General features: G+C 44.7%; 1 protein-coding gene across 23 annotated transcripts in view; it reads right to left on the bottom strand.

The window, feature by feature from the left end:
• Positions 1-6,830: 6,830 nt before the first annotated feature.
• LOC110526809 (liprin-alpha-1) overlaps positions 6,831-19,824 on the bottom strand; it is a 94,746-nt gene continuing 81,752 nt past the window's right edge. For 5 of the 23 annotated variants that reach the window (XM_036981486.1, XM_036981477.1, XM_036981476.1 and 2 more), the window contains 12 exons: positions 18,112-18,123; positions 16,915-16,996; positions 16,401-16,601; positions 15,401-15,463; positions 13,247-13,273; positions 12,296-12,471; positions 11,848-11,963; positions 10,501-10,676; positions 10,254-10,322; positions 9,592-9,772; positions 9,319-9,386; positions 6,831-8,465 (listed from right to left, as the gene is read on the bottom strand). In XM_036981486.1, coding sequence (XP_036837381.1) covers positions 9,328-9,386; positions 9,592-9,772; positions 10,254-10,322; positions 10,501-10,676; positions 11,848-11,963; positions 12,296-12,471; positions 13,247-13,273; positions 15,401-15,463; positions 16,401-16,601; positions 16,915-16,996; positions 18,112-18,123 — 1,162 coding nt within the window. In that variant the 3' untranslated portion in view covers positions 6,831-8,465; positions 9,319-9,327. The remainder of the gene's footprint in view (positions 8,466-9,318; positions 9,387-9,591; positions 9,773-10,253; positions 10,323-10,500; positions 10,677-11,847; positions 11,964-12,295; positions 12,472-13,246; positions 13,274-15,400; positions 15,464-16,400; positions 16,602-16,914; positions 16,997-18,111; positions 18,124-19,824) is intronic. The other 18 variants (XM_036981495.1, XM_036981498.1, XM_036981496.1 and 15 more) reach the window with 12 other exon arrangements.

Raw genomic sequence — 19,824 nt, 5'->3', positions numbered from 1 at the left:
GGCATAAATGTATTGGATGGCCGTTGGCACCACCCTCTCTAGGGCCTTGCGGTCGTGGACGGAGCAGTTGCCATACCAGGCGGTGATAAAACCAGTCAGGAGGCTTTCGATGGTACACCTGTAAAAGTTCCTGAGGATCTGAGGGGCCAAATCTCTTCAGTGTCTGAAGGGGAAAGAGGCACTGTCACACCTTCTTCATGACTGTGCTGGTGTGAGAGGACCATGTTAAGTTCTCAGTGATGTGGACGCCAAGGAACACAGGTATTCCTCGTTTCTCGGCGGGAGAGGACAGCGTGGAGTGAATTTGAGATTGCGTCGTCTGTGGATCTGTTGGGGCCCCAAATTGGAGTGGGTCCAGGGATGATGGAATTGATGTGTGCCACGAACAGCCTTTCAAACCACTTCATGATTACAGATGTGAGTGCTACAGGGCGGTAGTTATTGAGGCAGGTTGGGAACAGGAATGATGGTAGTCAACTTGAAACAAAGGGATTACAGACTGGGACAAGGAGAGATGGAAAATATCTGTAAAAGATGCCTCCCAGCTGGTCTGCACGTGCCCTGAGGACACAGCCTGGAATACCGTTTGTCCCTGCGTTCTTTTCGGAGTGTTGACCCGTTTGAAAGCCTTATGTCAGCCTCGGAGAGTGATATCTCCCAGTCCTCCGGATCAGCGGGCCCTCATGCAATGCTCTGTTGTTTTTATAGAAGAGTGCATGGAAGAAACAGATAGAGAAAACATTCTGTACAAAACAAAGCAAAGTTGTGTCGAAGCTCACAAGACTGCAACCATACAACACAGCGACATCTTGCAGGTAGCAGAGCCAAGCGCGGTCTAGCAGGTATTTGCATATTTCCGTTATGGAATGCCTACTCTGTGAAGTGTGCGCGTGCAGTAACTCAATTCGTCCTTGCTCTCCTAAATAATGCAATTTCAAAAAAAAACTTTTAGTCAAGTCTACAAAACTTAGTCCACTCTGTTCACTACAGATTTTAGATTTGGGAACAGAAAACTGCATTGAGATCGAATGTTTCATCGATGAGAGAATTAGCAGAATGTCAGCCAAGTTTCATCGAGCTTCAACTTCACCCACAACTGGACTTCTAAACGAATGCTTCAGATTCATTCATCCTGCGAGAGACCTGGCTCCTTGTTACTACAGACACCCTGGTTTGAGTCCAGGCTGTATCACAATCGACCCAGCGTCGTCTGGGTTTGGCCGGTGTAGGCTGTCATCGTAAATAATAATTTGTTCTTATTAATTAACTTGCCTTGTTAAATAAAATGTTAAATAAATATTCTGTGACACTGTGCTACAGCGGATAGAGGAAGAGATGCCATGAACACTGCAACCAGACATAAACACTTCACTAAATGACAACTGTAGTAGATGTTAGAAATATATATATATCTAAAATGGCCACAACATTGTACATCAGAATTGACTATGAATTAATTCAGGGTTGGTGTTTGATGTGATCTAAAGTAGGCCTTGTTTAAAAACAATACTTGTCTCTGGATTTTTAAAACAGACAATTCTTGTTTGCTTTACTAGCCATTCAGAGAAAGAAAAGGGGGGATACCTGTACAACTGAAATGTGTCTTTCCCGACAATGATACCTGTACAACTGAAATGTGTCTTTCCCGACAATGATACCTGTACAACTGAATGCATTCAACTGAAATGTGTCTTTCCAGACAATGATACCTGTACAACTGAATGCATTCAACTGAAATGTGTCTTTCCAGACAATGATACCTGTACAACTGAAATGTGTCTTTCCCGACAATGATACCTGTACAACTGAAATGTGTCTTTCCCGACAATGATACCTGTACAACTGAAATGTGTCTTTCCAGACAATGATACCTGTACAACTGAAATGTGTCTTTCCCGACAATGATACCTGTACAACTGAAATGTGTCTTTCCCGACAATGATACCTGTACAACTGAAATGTGTCTTTCCTGACAATGATACCTGTACAACTGAATGCATTCAACTGAAATGTGTCTTTCCAGACAATGATACCTGTACAACTGAAATGTGTCTTTCCCGACAATGATACCTGTACAACTGAAATGTGTCTTTCCCGACAATGATACCTGTACAACTGAAATGTGTCTTTCCAGACAATGATACCTGTACAACTGAAATGTGTCTTTCCAGACAATGATACCTGTACAACTGAAATGTGTCTTTCCGGACAATGATACCTGTACAACTGAATGCATTCAACTGAAATGTGTCTTTCCCGACAATGATACCTGTACAACTGAATGCATTCAACTGAAATGTGTCTTTCCAGACAATGATACCTGTACAACTGAATGCATTCAACTGAAATGTGTCTTTCCCGACAATGATACCTGTACAACTGAATGCATTCAACTGAAATGTGTCTTTCCCGACAATGATACCTGTACAACAATGCATTCACCTGAAATGTGTCTTTCCCGACAATGATACCTGTACAACTGAATGCATTCAACTGAAATGTGTCTTTCCGGACAATGATACCTGTACAACTGAATGCATTCAACTGAAATGTGTCTTTCCAGACAATGATACCTGTACAACTGAAATGTGTCTTTCCGGACAATGATACCTGTACAACTGAAATGTGTCTTTCCGGACAATGATACCTGTACAACTGAAATGTGTCTTTCCGGACAATGATACCTGTACAACTGAAATGTGTCTTTCCGGACAATGATACCTGTACAACTGAATGCATTCAACTGAAATGTGTCTTTCCGGACAATGATACCTGTACAACTGAATGCATTCAACTGAAATGTGTCTTTCCCGACAATGATACCTGTACAACTGAATGCATTCAACTGAAATGTGTCTTTCCCGACAATGCTACCTGTACAACTGAAATGTGTCTTTCTGGACAATGATACCTGTACAACTAAATGCATTCAACTGAAATGTGTCTTTCCCGACAATGATACCTGTACAACTGAATGCATTCAACTGAAATGTGTCTTTCCAGACAATGATACCTGTACAACTGAAATGTGTCTTTCCGGACAATGATACCTGTACAACTGAAATGTGTCTTTCCGGACAATGATACCTGTACAACTGAAATGTGTCTTTCCGGACAATGATACCTGTACAACTGAAATGTGTCTTTCCGGACAATGATACCTGTACAACTGAATGCATTCAACTGAAATGTGTCTTTCCGGACAATGATACCTGTACAACTGAATGCATTCAACTGAAATGTGTCTTTCCCGACAATGATACCTGTACAACTGAATGCATTCAACTGAAATGTGTCTTTCCAGACAATGATACCTGTACAACTGAAATGTGTCTTTCCGGAAAATGATACCTGTACAACTGAAATGTGTCTTTCCGGACAATGATACCTGTACAACTGAAATGTGTCTTTCCGGACAATGATACCTGTACAACTGAAATGTGTCTTTCCGGACAATGATACCTGTACAACTGAATGCATTCAACTGAAATGTGTCTTTCCGGACAATGATACCTGCACAACTGAATGCATTCAACTGAAATGTGTCTTTCTGGACAATGATACCTGTACAACTGAAATGTGTCTTTCCCGACAATGATACCTGTACAACTGAATGCATTCAACTGAAATGTGTCTTTCCAGACAATGATACCTGTACAACTGAATGCATTCAACTGAAATGTGTCTTTCCAGACAATGATACCTGTACAACTGAATGCATTCAACTGAAATGTGTCTTTCCGGACAATGATACCTGTACAACTGAATGCATTCAACTGAAATGTGTCTTTCCCGACAATGATACCTGTACAACTGAATGCATTCAACTGAAATGTGTCTTTCCCGACAATGATACCTGTACAACTGAATGCATTCAACTGAAATGTGTCTTTCCCGATAATGATACCTGCACAACTGAATGCATTCAACTGAAATGTGTCTTTCTGGACAATGATACCTGTACAACTGAAATGTGTCTTTCCCGACAATGATACCTGTACAACTGAATGCATTCAACTGAAATGTGTCTTTCCCGACAATGATACCTGTACAACTGAAATGTGTCTTTCCCGACAATGATACCTTTACAACTGAATGCATTCAACTGAAATGTGTCTTTCCAGACAATGATACCTGTACAACTGAATGCATTCAACTGAAATGTGTCTTTCCGGACAATGATACCTGTACAACTGAATGCATTCAACTGAAATGTGTCTTTCCCGACAATGATACCTGTACAACTGAATGCATTCAACTGAAATGTGTCTTTCCAGACAATGATACCTGTACAACTGAATGCATTCAACTGAAATGTGTCTTTCCCGACAATGCTACCTGTACAACTGAAATGTGTCTTTCTGGACAATGATACCTGTACAACTAAATGCATTCAACTGAAATGTGTCTTTCCAGACAATGATACCTGTACAACTGAATGCATTCAACTGAAATGTGTCTTTCCCGACAATGATACCTGTACAACTGAATGCATTCAACTGAAATGTGTCTTTCCCGACAATGATACCTGTACAACTGAATGCATTCAACTGAAATGTGTCTTTCCCGACAATGATACCTGTACAACTGAATGCATTCAACTGAAATGTGTCTTTCTGGACAATGATACCTGTACAACTGAAATGTGTCTTTCCCAACAATGATACCTGTACAACTGAATGCATTCAACTGAAATGTGTCTTTCCGGACAATGATACCTGTACAACTGAAATGTGTCTTTCCGGACAATGATACCTGTACAACTGAATGCATTCAACTGAAATGTGTCTTTCCGGACAATGATACCTGTACAACTGAAATGTGTCTTTCCGGACAATGATACCTCTACAACTGAAATGTGTCTTTCCGGACAATGATACCTCTACAACTGAAATGTGTCTTTCCCGACAATGATACCTGTATTTTTTTTATTGCACAGTTCATCTCTTTTATATAATCATACTGCAACAGATACAAATCTGGACACCGGACACATTTTAAAACCTAACGATAGCTATTCCATGTTAATATACATTACTCTGTATCTTGAAAATCAAATGACCTTTGAATAAAACAATAAAATAAAGACCCATTACCAGTCACACCAGAAGATGCTCGTTATTTGTGAAATCATGTCATCTTGTCTTTTACAATTGAAGCACCATGCAATGGCTCAGACATTCTCCCCGCTTGGTTTGGAACAGAATTGAAGGAGTCATGAATTGTTCAGTAGGAAGGTTTAGCCCAAACAATAACTATAGGTGCCAAACTGGTACAAAGAACTGAAGAGGAAAAATATTTACATTTTACAACATAAAACAATGCAGTTGTTTAATGGAGCAATTGATTTGAAACAATGGGGGGATGAAGTGAAATGGCTATTTTAGGCTGTATGGAAAGGTTATGACCACATCATTTGCCACTGGCCTCTTTAACCACAGAAAGAGATCTTGATGACAGCTCATTGCAATTATAAAGATCATCTGTCACTCGTTACTTTCATGTTCACTGTGAAATTCACGAGGGCTTTGTGAATCGGGCTGCAAACACACGGCTCAAAAAAAATAATCTACATTTCCTTGCAACCCCTTTGGCAAATATAATTTCCAAATAAAAAGTTGACAACGCTGAATCCAAAGCATCGCCAAGCGCCAGCTGAGCGACCAGGGTTGTGAAATCCCAGTAACTTTCCTAAAATTCCCAGAAATAAACAAGAAATCTGGAATCGTCCAACCAGGATTTCTGGAGGAAACATGGGACATGTCAATGATTAGTTATAGGAGAGACAAGACCAAGATGAGACTCTGGACAAGGCGGATACGGTATATTTGAGGCACTTTAATCTAGCATGGTAATATCTGGCAAACGTGCAGCACGGCTCTTATCGTCCACTCTTAGGGAGGTTTCGGAAAAAGAGGGCGTAACACATATTTGGGCAGTACATTTATACATTGAAATGACGTAGGTAGATTCTAGTAGTCCTGGCTCCTGGTTGGTTGTTCGTAGGTGATAGACAGTCCTCTCCAGCCTGTTGTCTGTATCCCATTGGTTCTTGACAGAGTTCTTTGTCTTTGTAGCCCATCCCAAAGGGTTTGGAGCAGTGTATATTCATGGGTTATCAGTGTGTTTAACAACAGTCCGTGAATGCGTCATTACATGTTTTAATATGTTATTACAACAGACATTTAAGTAAAGTTACCAGAATATTTCAACCCTGTGAGCCACAAATGACAGTGTTTCTGTATTTTCTTTCCCTTCATGTGTAATCAAAGTTAGCAGGGGAACCCTCGTCATCATGTGTAGCCAGCAGGGGAACCCTCGTCATCATGTGTAATCAAAGTTAGCAGGGGAACCCTCGTCATCATGTGTAATCAAAGTTAGCAGGGGAACCCTCGTCATCATGTGTAATCAAAGTTAGCAGGTGAACCCTCGTCATCATGCGTAATCAAAGTTAGCAGGGGAACCCTCGTCATCATGTGTAGCCAGCAGGGGAACCCTCGTCATCATGTGTAATCAAAGTTAGCAGGTGAACCCTCGTCATCATGTGTAATCAAAGTTAGCAGGGGAACCCTCGTCATCATGTGTAATCAAAGTTAGCAGGGGAACCCTCGTCATCATGTGTAATCAAAGTTAGCAGGGGAACCCTCGTCATCACGCGTAATCAAAGTTAGCAGGGGAACCCTCGTCGGGACATACAGTGGTGTACAAACTACAAGCCCCAACCGAGTCACTGGAAGGTGTTTCTAGTCTTTACAGTCGTGTTAAGAACCACGTGTTAAGAACCACGTGTTAAGGCAAGAGATGCATTAAAAACACAAAGACTTCAGCTATTTATTGGCAGTGGAAAATAAGTTTCAGTATTTTATTGAAAGTAAATCCATAAATAATACTGTGATAAAATAGTTAAGTACTCAGACTGTACATCATTTTGTTACCAGAGCAGGAGAATAAAATGGGGGGAAAACTGAAGATTAAAAAAAAATAATAATAATAATATCAGCATTTGCATTGTGCATTATAAAATGACTAAATCACAAAGGGAATAACATAACTAATGTAGGGTGGACAGGAAGTCTTTGCCTCCGTGACATTATCTGTCTTGAAAAAGTATTGCCACGGCAACCTGTGTTAAAACACTCAGAAACAGCTTTTAAAAAATGGCAACTCCTAAAAATCTAACTGAGAAAGCAACAAACACGACGGAGATGACGAATAAATAAGACAGCCAGAGAAATAAGGTAAGAAAAACTCCATCAGGCTGGATTAGAAGTGTCCGTAGTAAAAATAGTTGGTTAAAGATTTGTGGGTAGATCGCTCCACCTCGGGTGAGTAACTAGTCGCTGGGATCAGTTTAGGCCACAGTGGACTTGGTCCGTCGATAGTAGAGCCGCCGCGCTGTCGGCTCAGGTACAAGCGAATTGATCTTCACGCACGTCTGGCCTCCCGTTAGCGCGCTCCAAGGGGAAGGCAGGGAAAAGAGAGGGATGAGGAGAAGGAGGAAAAGAGGAATGGAGAGTTTGGGCATGCGAGGTTGACTGGAGAATGGGAGATCCTACACAGTGGAACGGTCTCTTACCAAACGATGCATATGAAAACAGCCCTGGTCTTCACTACTGTTTATGGCTTTTGTTTCAGTCTTTCTACAGGTTTGGTTTCACAGGAAAATAACAAAGAGAGTTGTTTCACGTGTCACCTGTCGTCACAGTTACCTAGGGCCTTGTTGTGGTTACGGTCCGCCCGGTGCTTAGCGACCACAGCGCTGTAGCAGTTGGTGAAACAATGTCAGTCAGAACTCCAGCAATATTTCTGATATTCACATATTCTCATTGTCCTATAAGAGCTGCATTTACAAATAATCACCATGGATACGCTTGAAGATAACAGGCTGGGGTCGAAGGGAAATGGGGTCCAATTCAGATAGAAAGTCACTTAAAGTCACTTGATCATCAGTTCAATGATTAAAAACAACAGAGGACAGAGAAATAAAAACATACATCTGGTCAATACAAGATCAGGAATATATATATATATATATATATATATATAAAATGATTAGATAATGTCTGTTGAAAAAATATACAAACTCCAGACCATCTAAAAACATTCAGTTACATCTGAGAGTTAACCTTGATAAGGACACAGTTGGAACAGTTTTTTTAGAAAATAGGGATATTTCCATTTAGCCGGGAGAGACGGGTGAAGTAACAGATAGATACATAACAAATCTAAAATCATTCAAATGTCCCACCAGCTTGCTAACATAAATAGAACTATAAAGATTGATACATCTAGGACACGGGCCCTCTAGTACGGAGATTGGTGATGTGGTTGCTACTTCTTTTATCGCTGTGATAACAATAAAACTGTGTCCTTGCAGGGTCAGCAGCTGCTCCTGATGGGGGGGAGGGAGGAACTCACCCCTCATCCGCCAACCAGCAGTCACCTATAGAAATAATGAGGATCAACTAAGACAAGAGGAGAGAGAAAGAGGTAGAGGTAGAGAGAGGTAGACAGAGAGAAAGAGAGCGAGGCAGACAGACAGAGGTAGAGAGAGGCAGACAGAGAGGTTGAGAGAGGCAGGGAGAGAGAGAGAGAGAGAGAGACAGAGAGAGAGAGAGACAGAGAGAGAGAGAGAGAGAGAGAGACAGAGAGAGAGAGAGAGACAGAGAGAGAGACAGAGAGAGGTTGAGAGAGGCAGGGAGAGAGACAGCAGCAGATGAAGATGACAGAATAGAGGAGGAGAGACAGAGAGAGGTAGACAGAGAGAAAGAGAGAGGTAGACAGAGAGAAAGAGAGAGGTAGACAGAGAGAAAGAGAGAGGTAGACAGAGAGAAAGAGAGAGGTAGACAGAGAGAGGTAGACAGAGAGAGGTAGACAGAGAGACAGAGAGAGGTAGACAGAGAGAGGTAGACAGAGAGAGGTAGACAGAGAGAGGTAGACAGAGAGAGGTAGACAGAGAGAGGTAGACAGAGAGAGGTAGACAGAGAGAGGTAGACAGAGAGAGGTAGACAGAGAGAGGTAGACAGAGAGAGGTAGACAGAGAGAGGTAGACAGAGAGAGGTTGAGAGAGGCAGAAAGGTAGAGAGAGACAGAAAGAGAGAGAGAGACAAAGAGCGAGAGAGACAGAAAAAGAGAGAGAGTCAGAAAAAGAGAGAAAGAGAGACAGAAAAGTAGCAGATGAAGATGACAGAGGAGTAGAGGAGGAGAATAGAGGAGGAGAGGAGCGTAGACATGCATTAATATAGCCAAGACCACAGTGGCACAAGAAGCTGCTTGAACAGAAGAGATCCACTGTGAAGTGTGTGTGTGTAAACTTACTGTGTTGTGTTAGCAGGAGTATGTCCTGACTGTGGCAGTGTCCAGCCTCTGTATTGCAGACTGACTCCCTACATCCCCACAGCAAAACCACATGCAGAAACATGCTGTTAGTTAGTCACTCACAACCTCCGGCATAACACACCCACCACACACACTAGAGCTGGGAGAACACGAACGGACCTCCGTAACAAGACGCAGCGGTGCCATGCCTAAACACACACAGACACAACGAGCCCTCATTCCCCCCCGTGGACCCAAACCCTTTGGTCCTACCGTCCATGTGGCTCCTTTTCGGCTGCGTGGAGGGGGACGCTGCGTTGCTATTGGTCAGTCTGAAGTTGGCGGGCAGGGTGTCGGCTGAGCCCGGGGACATCCCCCGTGCGTCTTTGGGCCGGAACTTCTTCCTCCAGGAGGGGGCACGCCGGAAGTTGTTATCGTCCTCCTGGAAGAGATTCAGAGAGAGGAGGAAGCAGGAAGGAGATAAGGATGTGGATATACACGGAGGAGTGATTTAGAAGGTGTGTGTGTGTGTGTGTGCATGTGAGTGCGCGTGTGTGTGTGTGTGTGAGTGAGCTTTAGAAAGTGTGTGTGTGTGTGTGTGTGTACTTCAGAAAGTGTGTGTGTGTGTGTTTCAGAAAGTGTGTGTGTGTGTGTGCTTCAGAAAGTGTGTGTGTGTGTGTGTGTGAGCTTCAGAAAGTGTGTGTGTGTGTGTGTGTGAGCTTCAGAAAGTGTGTGTGTGTGTGTGTGTGTGTGAGCTTCAGAAAGTGTGTGTGTGTGTGTGAGCTTCAGAAAGTGTGTGTGTGTGTGAGCTTCAGAAAGTGTGTGTGTGTGTGAGCTTCAGAAAGTGTGTGTGTGTGTGTGTGTGTGTGTGTGTGTGTGTGTGTATGAGCTTCAGAAAGTGTGTGTGTGTGGTCCATCATATGTGTGTGTCTCACCTCATCCAGTCTCCTCTCTGTACCGATGGCCAGTAGACTGTTGTACTCACTCTCCAGAGCTGCCCTCGCCTACAACACAGGAAGGAGGGAGAGACAGAGAAAGAGACAGTCGATGAATGAGTGTGTCTCCTCTCTCTTCAGAGCGGAGGAGACGAGAGCTGACGTCTCAGCTGGGAGCGCCGTTTGACTGCCAGGGTGGTTCACCGCCACCCACCAATGCTGGTAGTGTGTGTGTGCGTGTCCCTACCTGTGTGTTCTGCGTGGGGATCTGCAGCAGCAGGGCCAGGGCGTTGTGGTCGAAGGTTTCATCCAGGGCCAGCAGGGCTCCGTGCACGCCGCTCTCCAGCAGGTTGTTACTGTACTCCTTCAGCCCCATGGCCTGTACCCAGCTGATCACACGCTCGTTGCTCCACACCAGCACGTCTGCTCAGGGTACACAAAATGGTAACCAGTTGGTACAGAAACGTTTGGGGAATGATCAGGGAACACATCCAAAGGGACAGTCAAAATAATTCCTCTGTGAGAAAAATAAATAAAAAAATCAGGAAGGACTTAGCGTAGCTGACACTTCAGTTTCTCCCGTAGTGTTATTAGCTTAGCGTAATTAGCTTAGCGTAGCTGACACTTCTAATTCTCCCACAGTGTTATTAGCTTAGCGTTGCTGATACTTCAGATTCTCCCATAGTGTTATTAGCTTAGCGTTGCTGACACTTCTAATTCTCCCATAGTGTTATTAGCTTAGCGTGGCTGACACTTCAGATTCTCCTATAGCGTTATTAGCTTAGTGTAGCTGACACTTCAGATTCTCCCATAGTGTTATTAGCTTAGTGTAGCTGACACTTCAGATTCTCCCATAGTGTTATTAGCTTAACGTAGCTGACACTTCAGATTTTCCCAGTGTTATTAGCTTAGCGTAGCTGACACTTCAGATTCTCCCATAGTGTTATTAGCTTAGCGTAGCTGACACTTCAGATTCTCCCATAGTGTTATTAGCTTAGCGTAGCTGACACTTCAGTTTCTCCCGTAGTGTTATTAGCTTAGCGTAATTAGCTTAGCGTAGCTGACACTTCTAATTCTCCCACAGTGTTATTAGCTTAGCGTTGCTGAGACTTCAGATTCTCCCATAGTGTTATTAGCTTAGCGTTGCTGACACTTCTAATTCTCCCATAATGTTATTAGCTTAGTGTAGCTGACACTTCAGATTCTCCCATAGCGTTATTAGCTCAGCGTAGCTTACACTTCAGATTCTCCCATAGCGTCATTAGCTTAGCGTAGCTGGCACTTCAGATTCTCCCGTAGTGTTCTTAGCTTAGCGTAATTAGCTTAGCGTAGCTGATACTTCAGATTCTCCCATAGCGTAATTAGCTTAGCGTAGCTGACACTTCAGATTCTCCCATAGCGTTATTAGCTCAGCGTAGCTGGCACTTCAGATTCTCCCGTAGTGTTCTTAGCTTAGCGTAATTAGCTTAGCGTAGCTGACACTTCAGATTCTCCCATAGCGTTATTTGCTTAGCGTTGCTGAGCTAACTAAATGATGAGTGAATCTGAACAGTGTGGTCATTTCTCCCTTCGGTCGACTGTCATTTTCTCTCACCGTTATCCCAGCTGTTACCTTGCAGCTCCAGCTGGGTCTCGTCACGCCTCCTCTCCAGCTCCTTCCTGTCGTAGTTCAGTCTCCTCAGACACATCACCCCACACTGGAAACTGTTCCTGTTACACAGACACATTGACTGGTTAAACATTTAGACAGAAACAAAATTAACATCCCTAGTTGTCCATGGCACCATTTTGGCCCTTAATAGTGGGAACTGTCCACCATTTATTTTGGCCCTTACCTATGGAAACTGTAAACCATTTTGGTTCCTAATACCTGTGGAAACTGTCCACCATTTTGGTTCCTAATACCTGTGGAAACTGTCCTCCATTTTGGTTCCTAATACCTGTGGAAACTGTCCACCATTTTGAGCTTTTTACCTGTGGAAACTGTCCACCATTTTGAGCTTTTTACCTGTGGAAACTGTCCACCATTTTGAGCTTTTTACCTGTGGAAACTGTCCACCATTTTAAGCTGTCCCCTCATGTCCTTCTTGGTGAGGTGGTCCAGCATGCGTGCGTCTACCAGGGACTCCATGAAGTAGGACCGGTACTGGGGCAGACCCAGGCTGGGCAGCCACTCGTTACCAATCCACTCATGGTTCATGTCTCCATATGCCAGCGTCTGTGGGAGGGAGGGACAGGGGCTAGGTCAGTGTTTGGAGTCTATTGAAGAGTCAAAAGTTAGTGGGGGATGGCTAACATCGCTATGAAAGAAAATGGCTAGGTGGGAAAGTGATGGAAATCACCCCATTAAAATCTAGAGTGTGCACGTGTCTGTACGATCATGTTTGTGTGTAAGTTACAGCAGGTTTAAGAGCAGCTACGACCACAGATCAGAACTAGGGCCAGTGAGAGAACTAGACTGATCTGTGTGTTCTGATAGGTGGGAGGTCAGAGAACTAGACTGATTTGTGTGTTCTGATAGGTGGGAGGTCAGAGAACTAGACTGATGTGTGTTCTGATAGGTGGGAGGTCAGAGAACTAGACTGATTTGTGTTTTGATAGGTGGGGGAGGGGAAGGAAGTAGCCCAACTGTAAACAACTTCTAAACAGCAGAGGCTTCTAATAAATCTCTCCTGTCCTGTCTGTGGCTTCTAAACAGGACATCTGAGTCAAAGTCTGTCTGCCACCACAAGAAGTTGATGAAGAAGCCTTATCACAATGTGTATAACTACATTATTCTAGCTGCAATATCCACCGTCTCCGATACCTCCAGATTCACATGCAGGTTAAATGTGCAGCTGACTAAAGTAACGGAGACCAAGAGCCATACTGTTGTCAAGGATCCGTGCAAGGAAAAAAACAAACAAAAAAACTATCCGTCCAACTGAAATAAGGTGAAATGTCCTCGTCGTCTACCACAGCCAGAGAAAAGAGACAGACAGGGGTGTGCAAACCTGGGCCCAGCTGCCCTCGTCATCATCCTGTTGTTAGCATGGTTAGCATGGTGAGAGAAGAGAAGCGGGTTAGAGTTAGTGACTGTGGCAGTGCTGGGTTCGGCAGCTCAACATCAACATGCTACTTAACCCGTGTTAATGTTAAGACAACTGGACATGCAACCAACAGCTCATGCTTTAGGCTACATTGGCATCCCGTTGTCAATGAACCTGGGATTGATCTAGAATCCATTTTAATAGGATCTAATACCACTATTTGACCCGTTGAAGCATCCATTGTACCACGTGTGTTAGTAAATCCCAGGTTGAAACAGGACTGTAAATATAGCATTGAGCAAAAGTGTTTAAATGAAATACAGTTTTATAACTTGACATACAGGGGCCTGCGAAAGTATTCCCCTTTGGCATTTTACAACCTGGAATTAAAATAGATTTTTTGGGGGGGGTTTGTATCATTTGATTTACACAACATGCCTACTACTTTGAAGATGCAAAATATGTTTTCTTGTGAAACAAACAAGACAACAAAAAAAACTGAAAACTTGAGCGTGCATCACTGTTCACCCCCCCCCCCCCCCCCCAAAGCCACCTTTTGCAGAAATTACAGCTGCAAGTCTCTTGGGGTATGTCTCTATAAGCTTGGCACATCTAGCCACTGGGATTTTTGCCCATTCTTCATGGCAAAACTGCCCCAGATCCTTCAAGTTGGATGGGTTCGCTGGTGTATAGCAATCTTTAAGTCAAACCACAGATTCTCAATTGGATTGAGGTTTGGGCTTTGACAAGGTCATTCTAAGACATTTAAATGTTTCCCCTTAAACCACTCGAGTGTTGCTTTAGCAGTATGCGTAGGGTCATTGTCCTGCTGGAAGGTGAACCTCCGACCCAGCCTCAAATCTCTGGAAGACTGAAACTGTATTTAGCGCCATCAATCATTGCTTCTATTCGGACCAGTTTCCCAGTCCCTGCTAATGAAAAACATCCCCACAGCATGCTGCCACCACCATGCTTCACTGTGGGGATGGGTATTCTCGGGGTGATGAGAGGTGTAGGGTTTGCGCCAGACTGCGTTTTTCTTTATGGCCAAAAAGCTAAATTTTAGTCTCATCTGACCAGAATACCTTCTTCCATATGTTTTGGGAGGCTCCCACTTTAGCTGAACACCAAACGTGTTTGCTTATTTTTTTCTTTAAGCAATGGCTTTTTCCTGGCCACTCCTCCGTAAAGCCCAGCTCTGTGGAGTGTACGGCTTAAAGTGGTCCTATCGACAGATACTCCAATCTCCGCTGTGGAGCTTTGCAGCTTCTTCAGGGTTATCTTTGGTCTTTTTGTTGGCTCTCTGATTAATGCCCATCTTGTCTGGTCCGTGAGTTTTGGTGGGCGGCCCTCTCTTGGCAGATTTGTTGTGGTGTCATATCCTTTCCATTTTTTAATAATGGATTTAATGGTGCTCCGTGGGATGTTCAAAGTCTCTGATATTTTATTTTTTATAGTCCAACCCTAATCTGTACTTCTCCACAACTTTGTCCCTGACCTGTTTGGAGAGCTCCTTGGTCTTCATGGTTCCCCTTGCTTAGTGGTGTTGTAGACTCTGGGGCTTTTCAGAACAGCGGTATATATATACACTGAGATCATGTGACAGATCATGTGACACTTAAATAAAAGTCCACCCGTGTGCAATCTAACAAATGATGTGACTCCTGAAGGTAATTGGTTGCACGAGATCTTATTTAGGGGTGAATAGATATGTACTCATCACTTTTCCGTTTAATTTATTTACATTTTACATTTGAAACATGTTATTTTTTTCATTTCACTTCACCAATTTGGACTATTTTGTGTATGTCCATTACATGAAATCCAAATAAATCAATTTAAAATTACAGGTTGTAATGCAACAAGGCCTGAAACATAAAGACAAGACAAATCTAAATGTTAACCAGTCATTTCTGTTCAAAAGCTAAGTCAGTACTGAACTTAGCCTTCAACCAAACTGACAGACACACAGAAAACACACGTACTGACACCAAAAGCCCAAACCAAGATACAGACATAGACAAACAGGGCCGTGAGAAAAGTACACACAGGGAGTAACACCCAACTACCAACCAGTCGCCTGCGTCAGTGACTGCCCAATGGCTTGGGGAGACTAACCGTGGAGGGCGTGGCCGCAAGGCACTCCAACTCTTCGTGCGTGACCCACACGTTCCCCGTGGACTGATCATGTGACAACCCCAAGAGTCACCAGTGATGCAAGCGTGTGAGAGGAAAGGGAGGAGGGAGAGGAGAGGGAGGAGGAGGGAGAGGAGAGTGAGGAGAGGGAGGCAGGGGTGTGAGGATTTGTTTATATTAAGAACAGAGGGAAGATGGGAAGGAAAATAAGACCAAACAGTATTGTTATTATCACATCACATGATTCAGAGAGAGAGAGAGAGAGGAGAGAGAGTTTTAGAGAGAGAGAACGAGAGAGAGAGAGACAAAAAGAAAGAGGGACAGAGACAGAAAGAGAGAGACAGAAAGAGAGAGAGAGAGAAAGAGAGAGAGAAAGAGAGAGAGAAAGAGAGAAAGAGAGACAGAGAGAAAGAAAGAGAGAGAGAGAGAAAGAAAGAGAAAGAAAGAGAAAGAGAGAGAGAGAAAGAGAGAGAGGCCCCAATCAGGGCAGTCCTTGTGAGTGAGTGATGCTCCGTGAACTCTGATTGGTGGAAAGGTTACAGTGAGAAACGCTATTAGCTGGTTAGAGGAGTGACAGCAGCATGCTCCAATCAGGTGGTGAGGAGAGGAAGAAGAGGGCAGGGCCCTCCAGGGTCCACGGCTGCACTGGACTTCTTTGGATGGTCTTAACTTTGGAGCTACCAGTATCTTTGGTGTGTGTGTTTGTGTGTGTGTGTGTTGTCGTGTTTGTGTGTGTGTGTTTTGTCTTGTGTGTGTGTTTTTTCTTGTTTGTGTGTGTGTGTTTTGCCTTGTGTGTGTGTGTGTGTGTGTGTGTGTTGTCGTGTTTGTGTGTGTGTGTTTTGTCTTGTGTGTGTGTGTGTGTTTTGTCTTGTGTGTGTGTGTGTGTGTTTTGTCTTGTGTGTGTGTGTGTGTGTTTTGTCTTGTGTGTGTGTGTGTGTTTTGTCTTGTGTGTGTGTGTGTGTGTGTTATCTCTCTCTCTTACGGTTCTGGAGGTTGGGGGGGCAGAGGGGGAGGTGAGAGACATGATCTCCTGGATGGCCAGTCTCAGTTTGAGGCGGTGGAGGGGGTTACTGATGCCAATCTCCCTCTGGATCTCTGTGTCCGACAGGGCAGACATGATGGCACCGCTCTTCACATTGGCACGACACGCCGCCACGTACCAGGCTGGCATACCCACCCACAGCTACAGAGGAGACAGAGGAGGACAGAGAGGGGACATGTGAGAGTGATGGTGTGTGTGTGTGTACATGTGAGAGTGATGGTGTGTATGTCCATGTGAGAGTGATGGTGTGTGTGTGTACATGTGAGAGTGATGGTGTGTATGTCCATGTGAGAGTGATGGTGTGTGTGTGTACATGTGAGAGTGATGGTGTGTATGTCCATGTGAGAGTGATGGTGTGTATGTCCATGTGAGAGTGATGGTGTGTGTGTGTCCATGTGAGAGTGATGGTGTGTGTGTCCATATGAGAGTGATGGTGTGTGTGTGTGTGTCTCACCTCCAGCCAGACCACTACAGTAGGGCCGTCCCACTGGGCGAAGGGAAGACTCTGCCTGCGAGCCTCCTCCAGCAACTCATGCCTATAACAACACACATGGTTAGAGACACACACACACACAGAGAGAGAGAGAGCCCGTTTCACCAAACACACACCTCAACCTGCACACCATGAAAACACAGTCCCTCACACACACATGCACACAGACACTGTTGTAAACATGCCGAGGTAAAAGAGAGAGAAAGCTGAGGATTTTAACCCTGCGGCAGGTCAGACCTAGAGAGAGAGAGGGAGAGAGAGAAAGACCAACCCCAGATCATTTCCAGAACATTCTGGCCAGGTAAACAGGTCAGAAGTTTAAAAGCTGTTGACCACTTCAAAGCTTGGCAGGAGTCCCATTTAAATCAATACATTTGGTGGACGACTCGTGTTCCTCAGTCTAGAAGGAGACCCACCTTTATGCCAAGCCACTGTTACATAACCAGTATCTTTGTGGCCAACAGACTAAAGGCATCATGGGAAATGGAGTTCACACAACGGTTCAATACTAGGGGAAAACGTGTGTTAGGATGCAACCATAAGACAACAGTCAGTAGAGGACAGAATACATGCAGTAAAATACATGGGGAAAAACCTTCAGATGGTTCGTCTATTTTTGTGAGTAATATATTTTGGTCCACAAGATGGCACCATCCCACTACTTAATTATAATAGCAGCATCGCATTAACCTGTGGAAAGATCCCACTAGTGTCTGACCTAGAAACCTGGCAAGACTGACTCTGTGTCTTAGTGGTCACTTCCAGGGGTTGTTAGTCTATTACATCTGTGTTTACCAAACACGTGACAAAATATAACATTTGAATTCAGGAAGTACACTGAAAATCCAATTCTCTACCGTGCTTTTCAAATTAGGACATTTTGGAATTGAGTTGACTTTCTGAATTGAAATGGAATTGACACCAACCCTGATAAGTTCAACCTAGAACCTTAACACCGGAAGAGGCTCAGAGAAAGCTTTGTAAAAACGGCAGGTAGACACATTCCTGTTAGTTGAGATGGTACTGTAGGTATAGCAGAGAGGAAAACACATCAGGTCTGAGGAGAGCTGGTGAGGAGAGCTGGTGAGGGCAGCATGAAGCCATCTGTTTAGAGCCAAAGAGGGCAAAGCAACAAGCAACATGGAGGAGATGACTCACCCTGTCGTTGGACTACAGATGGAATGAGAGAGGGATGAAATAAGAGTCAGAATCAGCTAAATAAAAAGAACTGAAGCCAATTAAAAATAACCTAACTAGGCATAGGAGAGATCCTGGTGGCGATGGCCAATGAGAACCAAGCTTGGACTCCTGGTGGCGATGGCCAATGAGAACCAAGCTTGGACTCCTGGTGGCGATGGCCAATGAGAACCAAGCTTGGACTCCTGGTGGCGATGGCCAATGAGAACCAGTCTTTGACTGTATCAAACTAACGTAGCTCTATCAAAAGTGTCATTAAATGTTAGGTTCAAAACACCAAACTAATTCAACCGCCTTATATTTGAAAGTTATACAGCTATGATCAAGTCACCCCTTGATTACCTAAAGGAAGAAGGGGGACATTAGTTCAGAAACATGAATGAAAGTGAAATGGAAGCCTGGCTGATACACTGCATCACATCAAGCTGAACTAGAAGCATGAAAGCTGTACAAACACACAGGGCTGGTTTCCCAGACACAGGTAGAGTCCACCTCTGCACTAACAAGATTTCATTAATAGGAGACCGGGAAACTGGCCCTTACAAAATCACATCCTGGCAGTGTGGCTGAGGAGCTGCAGTGAATTGTATGACGGGAGATCGAGTTTGTGTGGACGGGACAGGCGGGGGCATGAGACCAGGACCCTGGGAGGGACAGCATGGAGCGGGGGCATGAGGCCAGGACCCTGGGAGGGACAGCATGGGGCATGAGACCAGGACCCTGGGAGGGACAGCATGGGGCATGAGACCAGGACCCTGGGAGGGACAGCATGGGGCATGAGACCAGGACCCTGGGAGGGACAGCATGGGGCGGGGGCATGAGACCAGGACCCTGGGAGGGACAGCATGGGGCATGAGACCAGGACCCTGGGAGGGACAGCATGGGGCATGAGACCAGGACCCTGGGAGGGACAGCATGGGGCATGAGACCAGGACCCTGGGAGGGACAGCATGGGGTGGGGGCATGAGGCCAGGACCCTGGGAGGGACAGCATGGGGCATGAGGCCAGGACCCTGGGAGGGACAGCATGCGGCATGAGGCCAGGACCCTGGGAGGGACAGCATGGGGCATGAGACCAGGACCCTGGGAGGGACAGCATGGGGCATGAGACCAGGACCCTGGGATGGACAGCATGGGGTGGGGGCATGAGACCAGGACCCTGGGAGGGACAGCATGGGGCATGAGACCAGGACCCTGGGAGGGGCGGCAGGGTAGCCTAGTGGTTGGACTAGTAACCGAAAGGTTGCAAGTTCGAATCCCTGAGCTGACAAGGTAAAAAGATCTGTTGTTCTGCCCCTGAACAAGGCAGTTAACCCACTGTTCCTAGGCCGTCATTGAAAATAAGAATTAGTTCTTAACTGACTTGCCAAGTTAAATAAAGGTAAAATAAATAAATAAAAAAGGGACAGCATGGAGCGGGGGCTGTGTGAGAGAGAGAGTGGCAGTGTGCTGCACGGCAGGGTGAACATAGAGCAACACAGGGCTGTTACAGTGCTGGGGTCAGATCTACAACGGACATATAGAACACACAAGCATAAACAGCAGCATGGCTGGAGCCATCAACCAGACCTATCTGAGCAAGATTGACCTCTCTAGTACAGCAAGATCTATGGTTGTTCGAGTAGATTCATATCTATTGGATGGAAGCAGAAAACACCAGTCCCTCCACCGTTAA

This window comes from Oncorhynchus mykiss, chromosome 6 (genome assembly GCF_013265735.2).
Source record: "Oncorhynchus mykiss isolate Arlee chromosome 6, USDA_OmykA_1.1, whole genome shotgun sequence".
Lineage (NCBI taxonomy): Eukaryota > Metazoa > Chordata > Actinopteri > Salmoniformes > Salmonidae > Oncorhynchus > Oncorhynchus mykiss.
The sequence above is the reverse complement of the archived record's forward strand: the minus strand, read 5'-3'. Positions and strand labels throughout refer to the sequence as shown.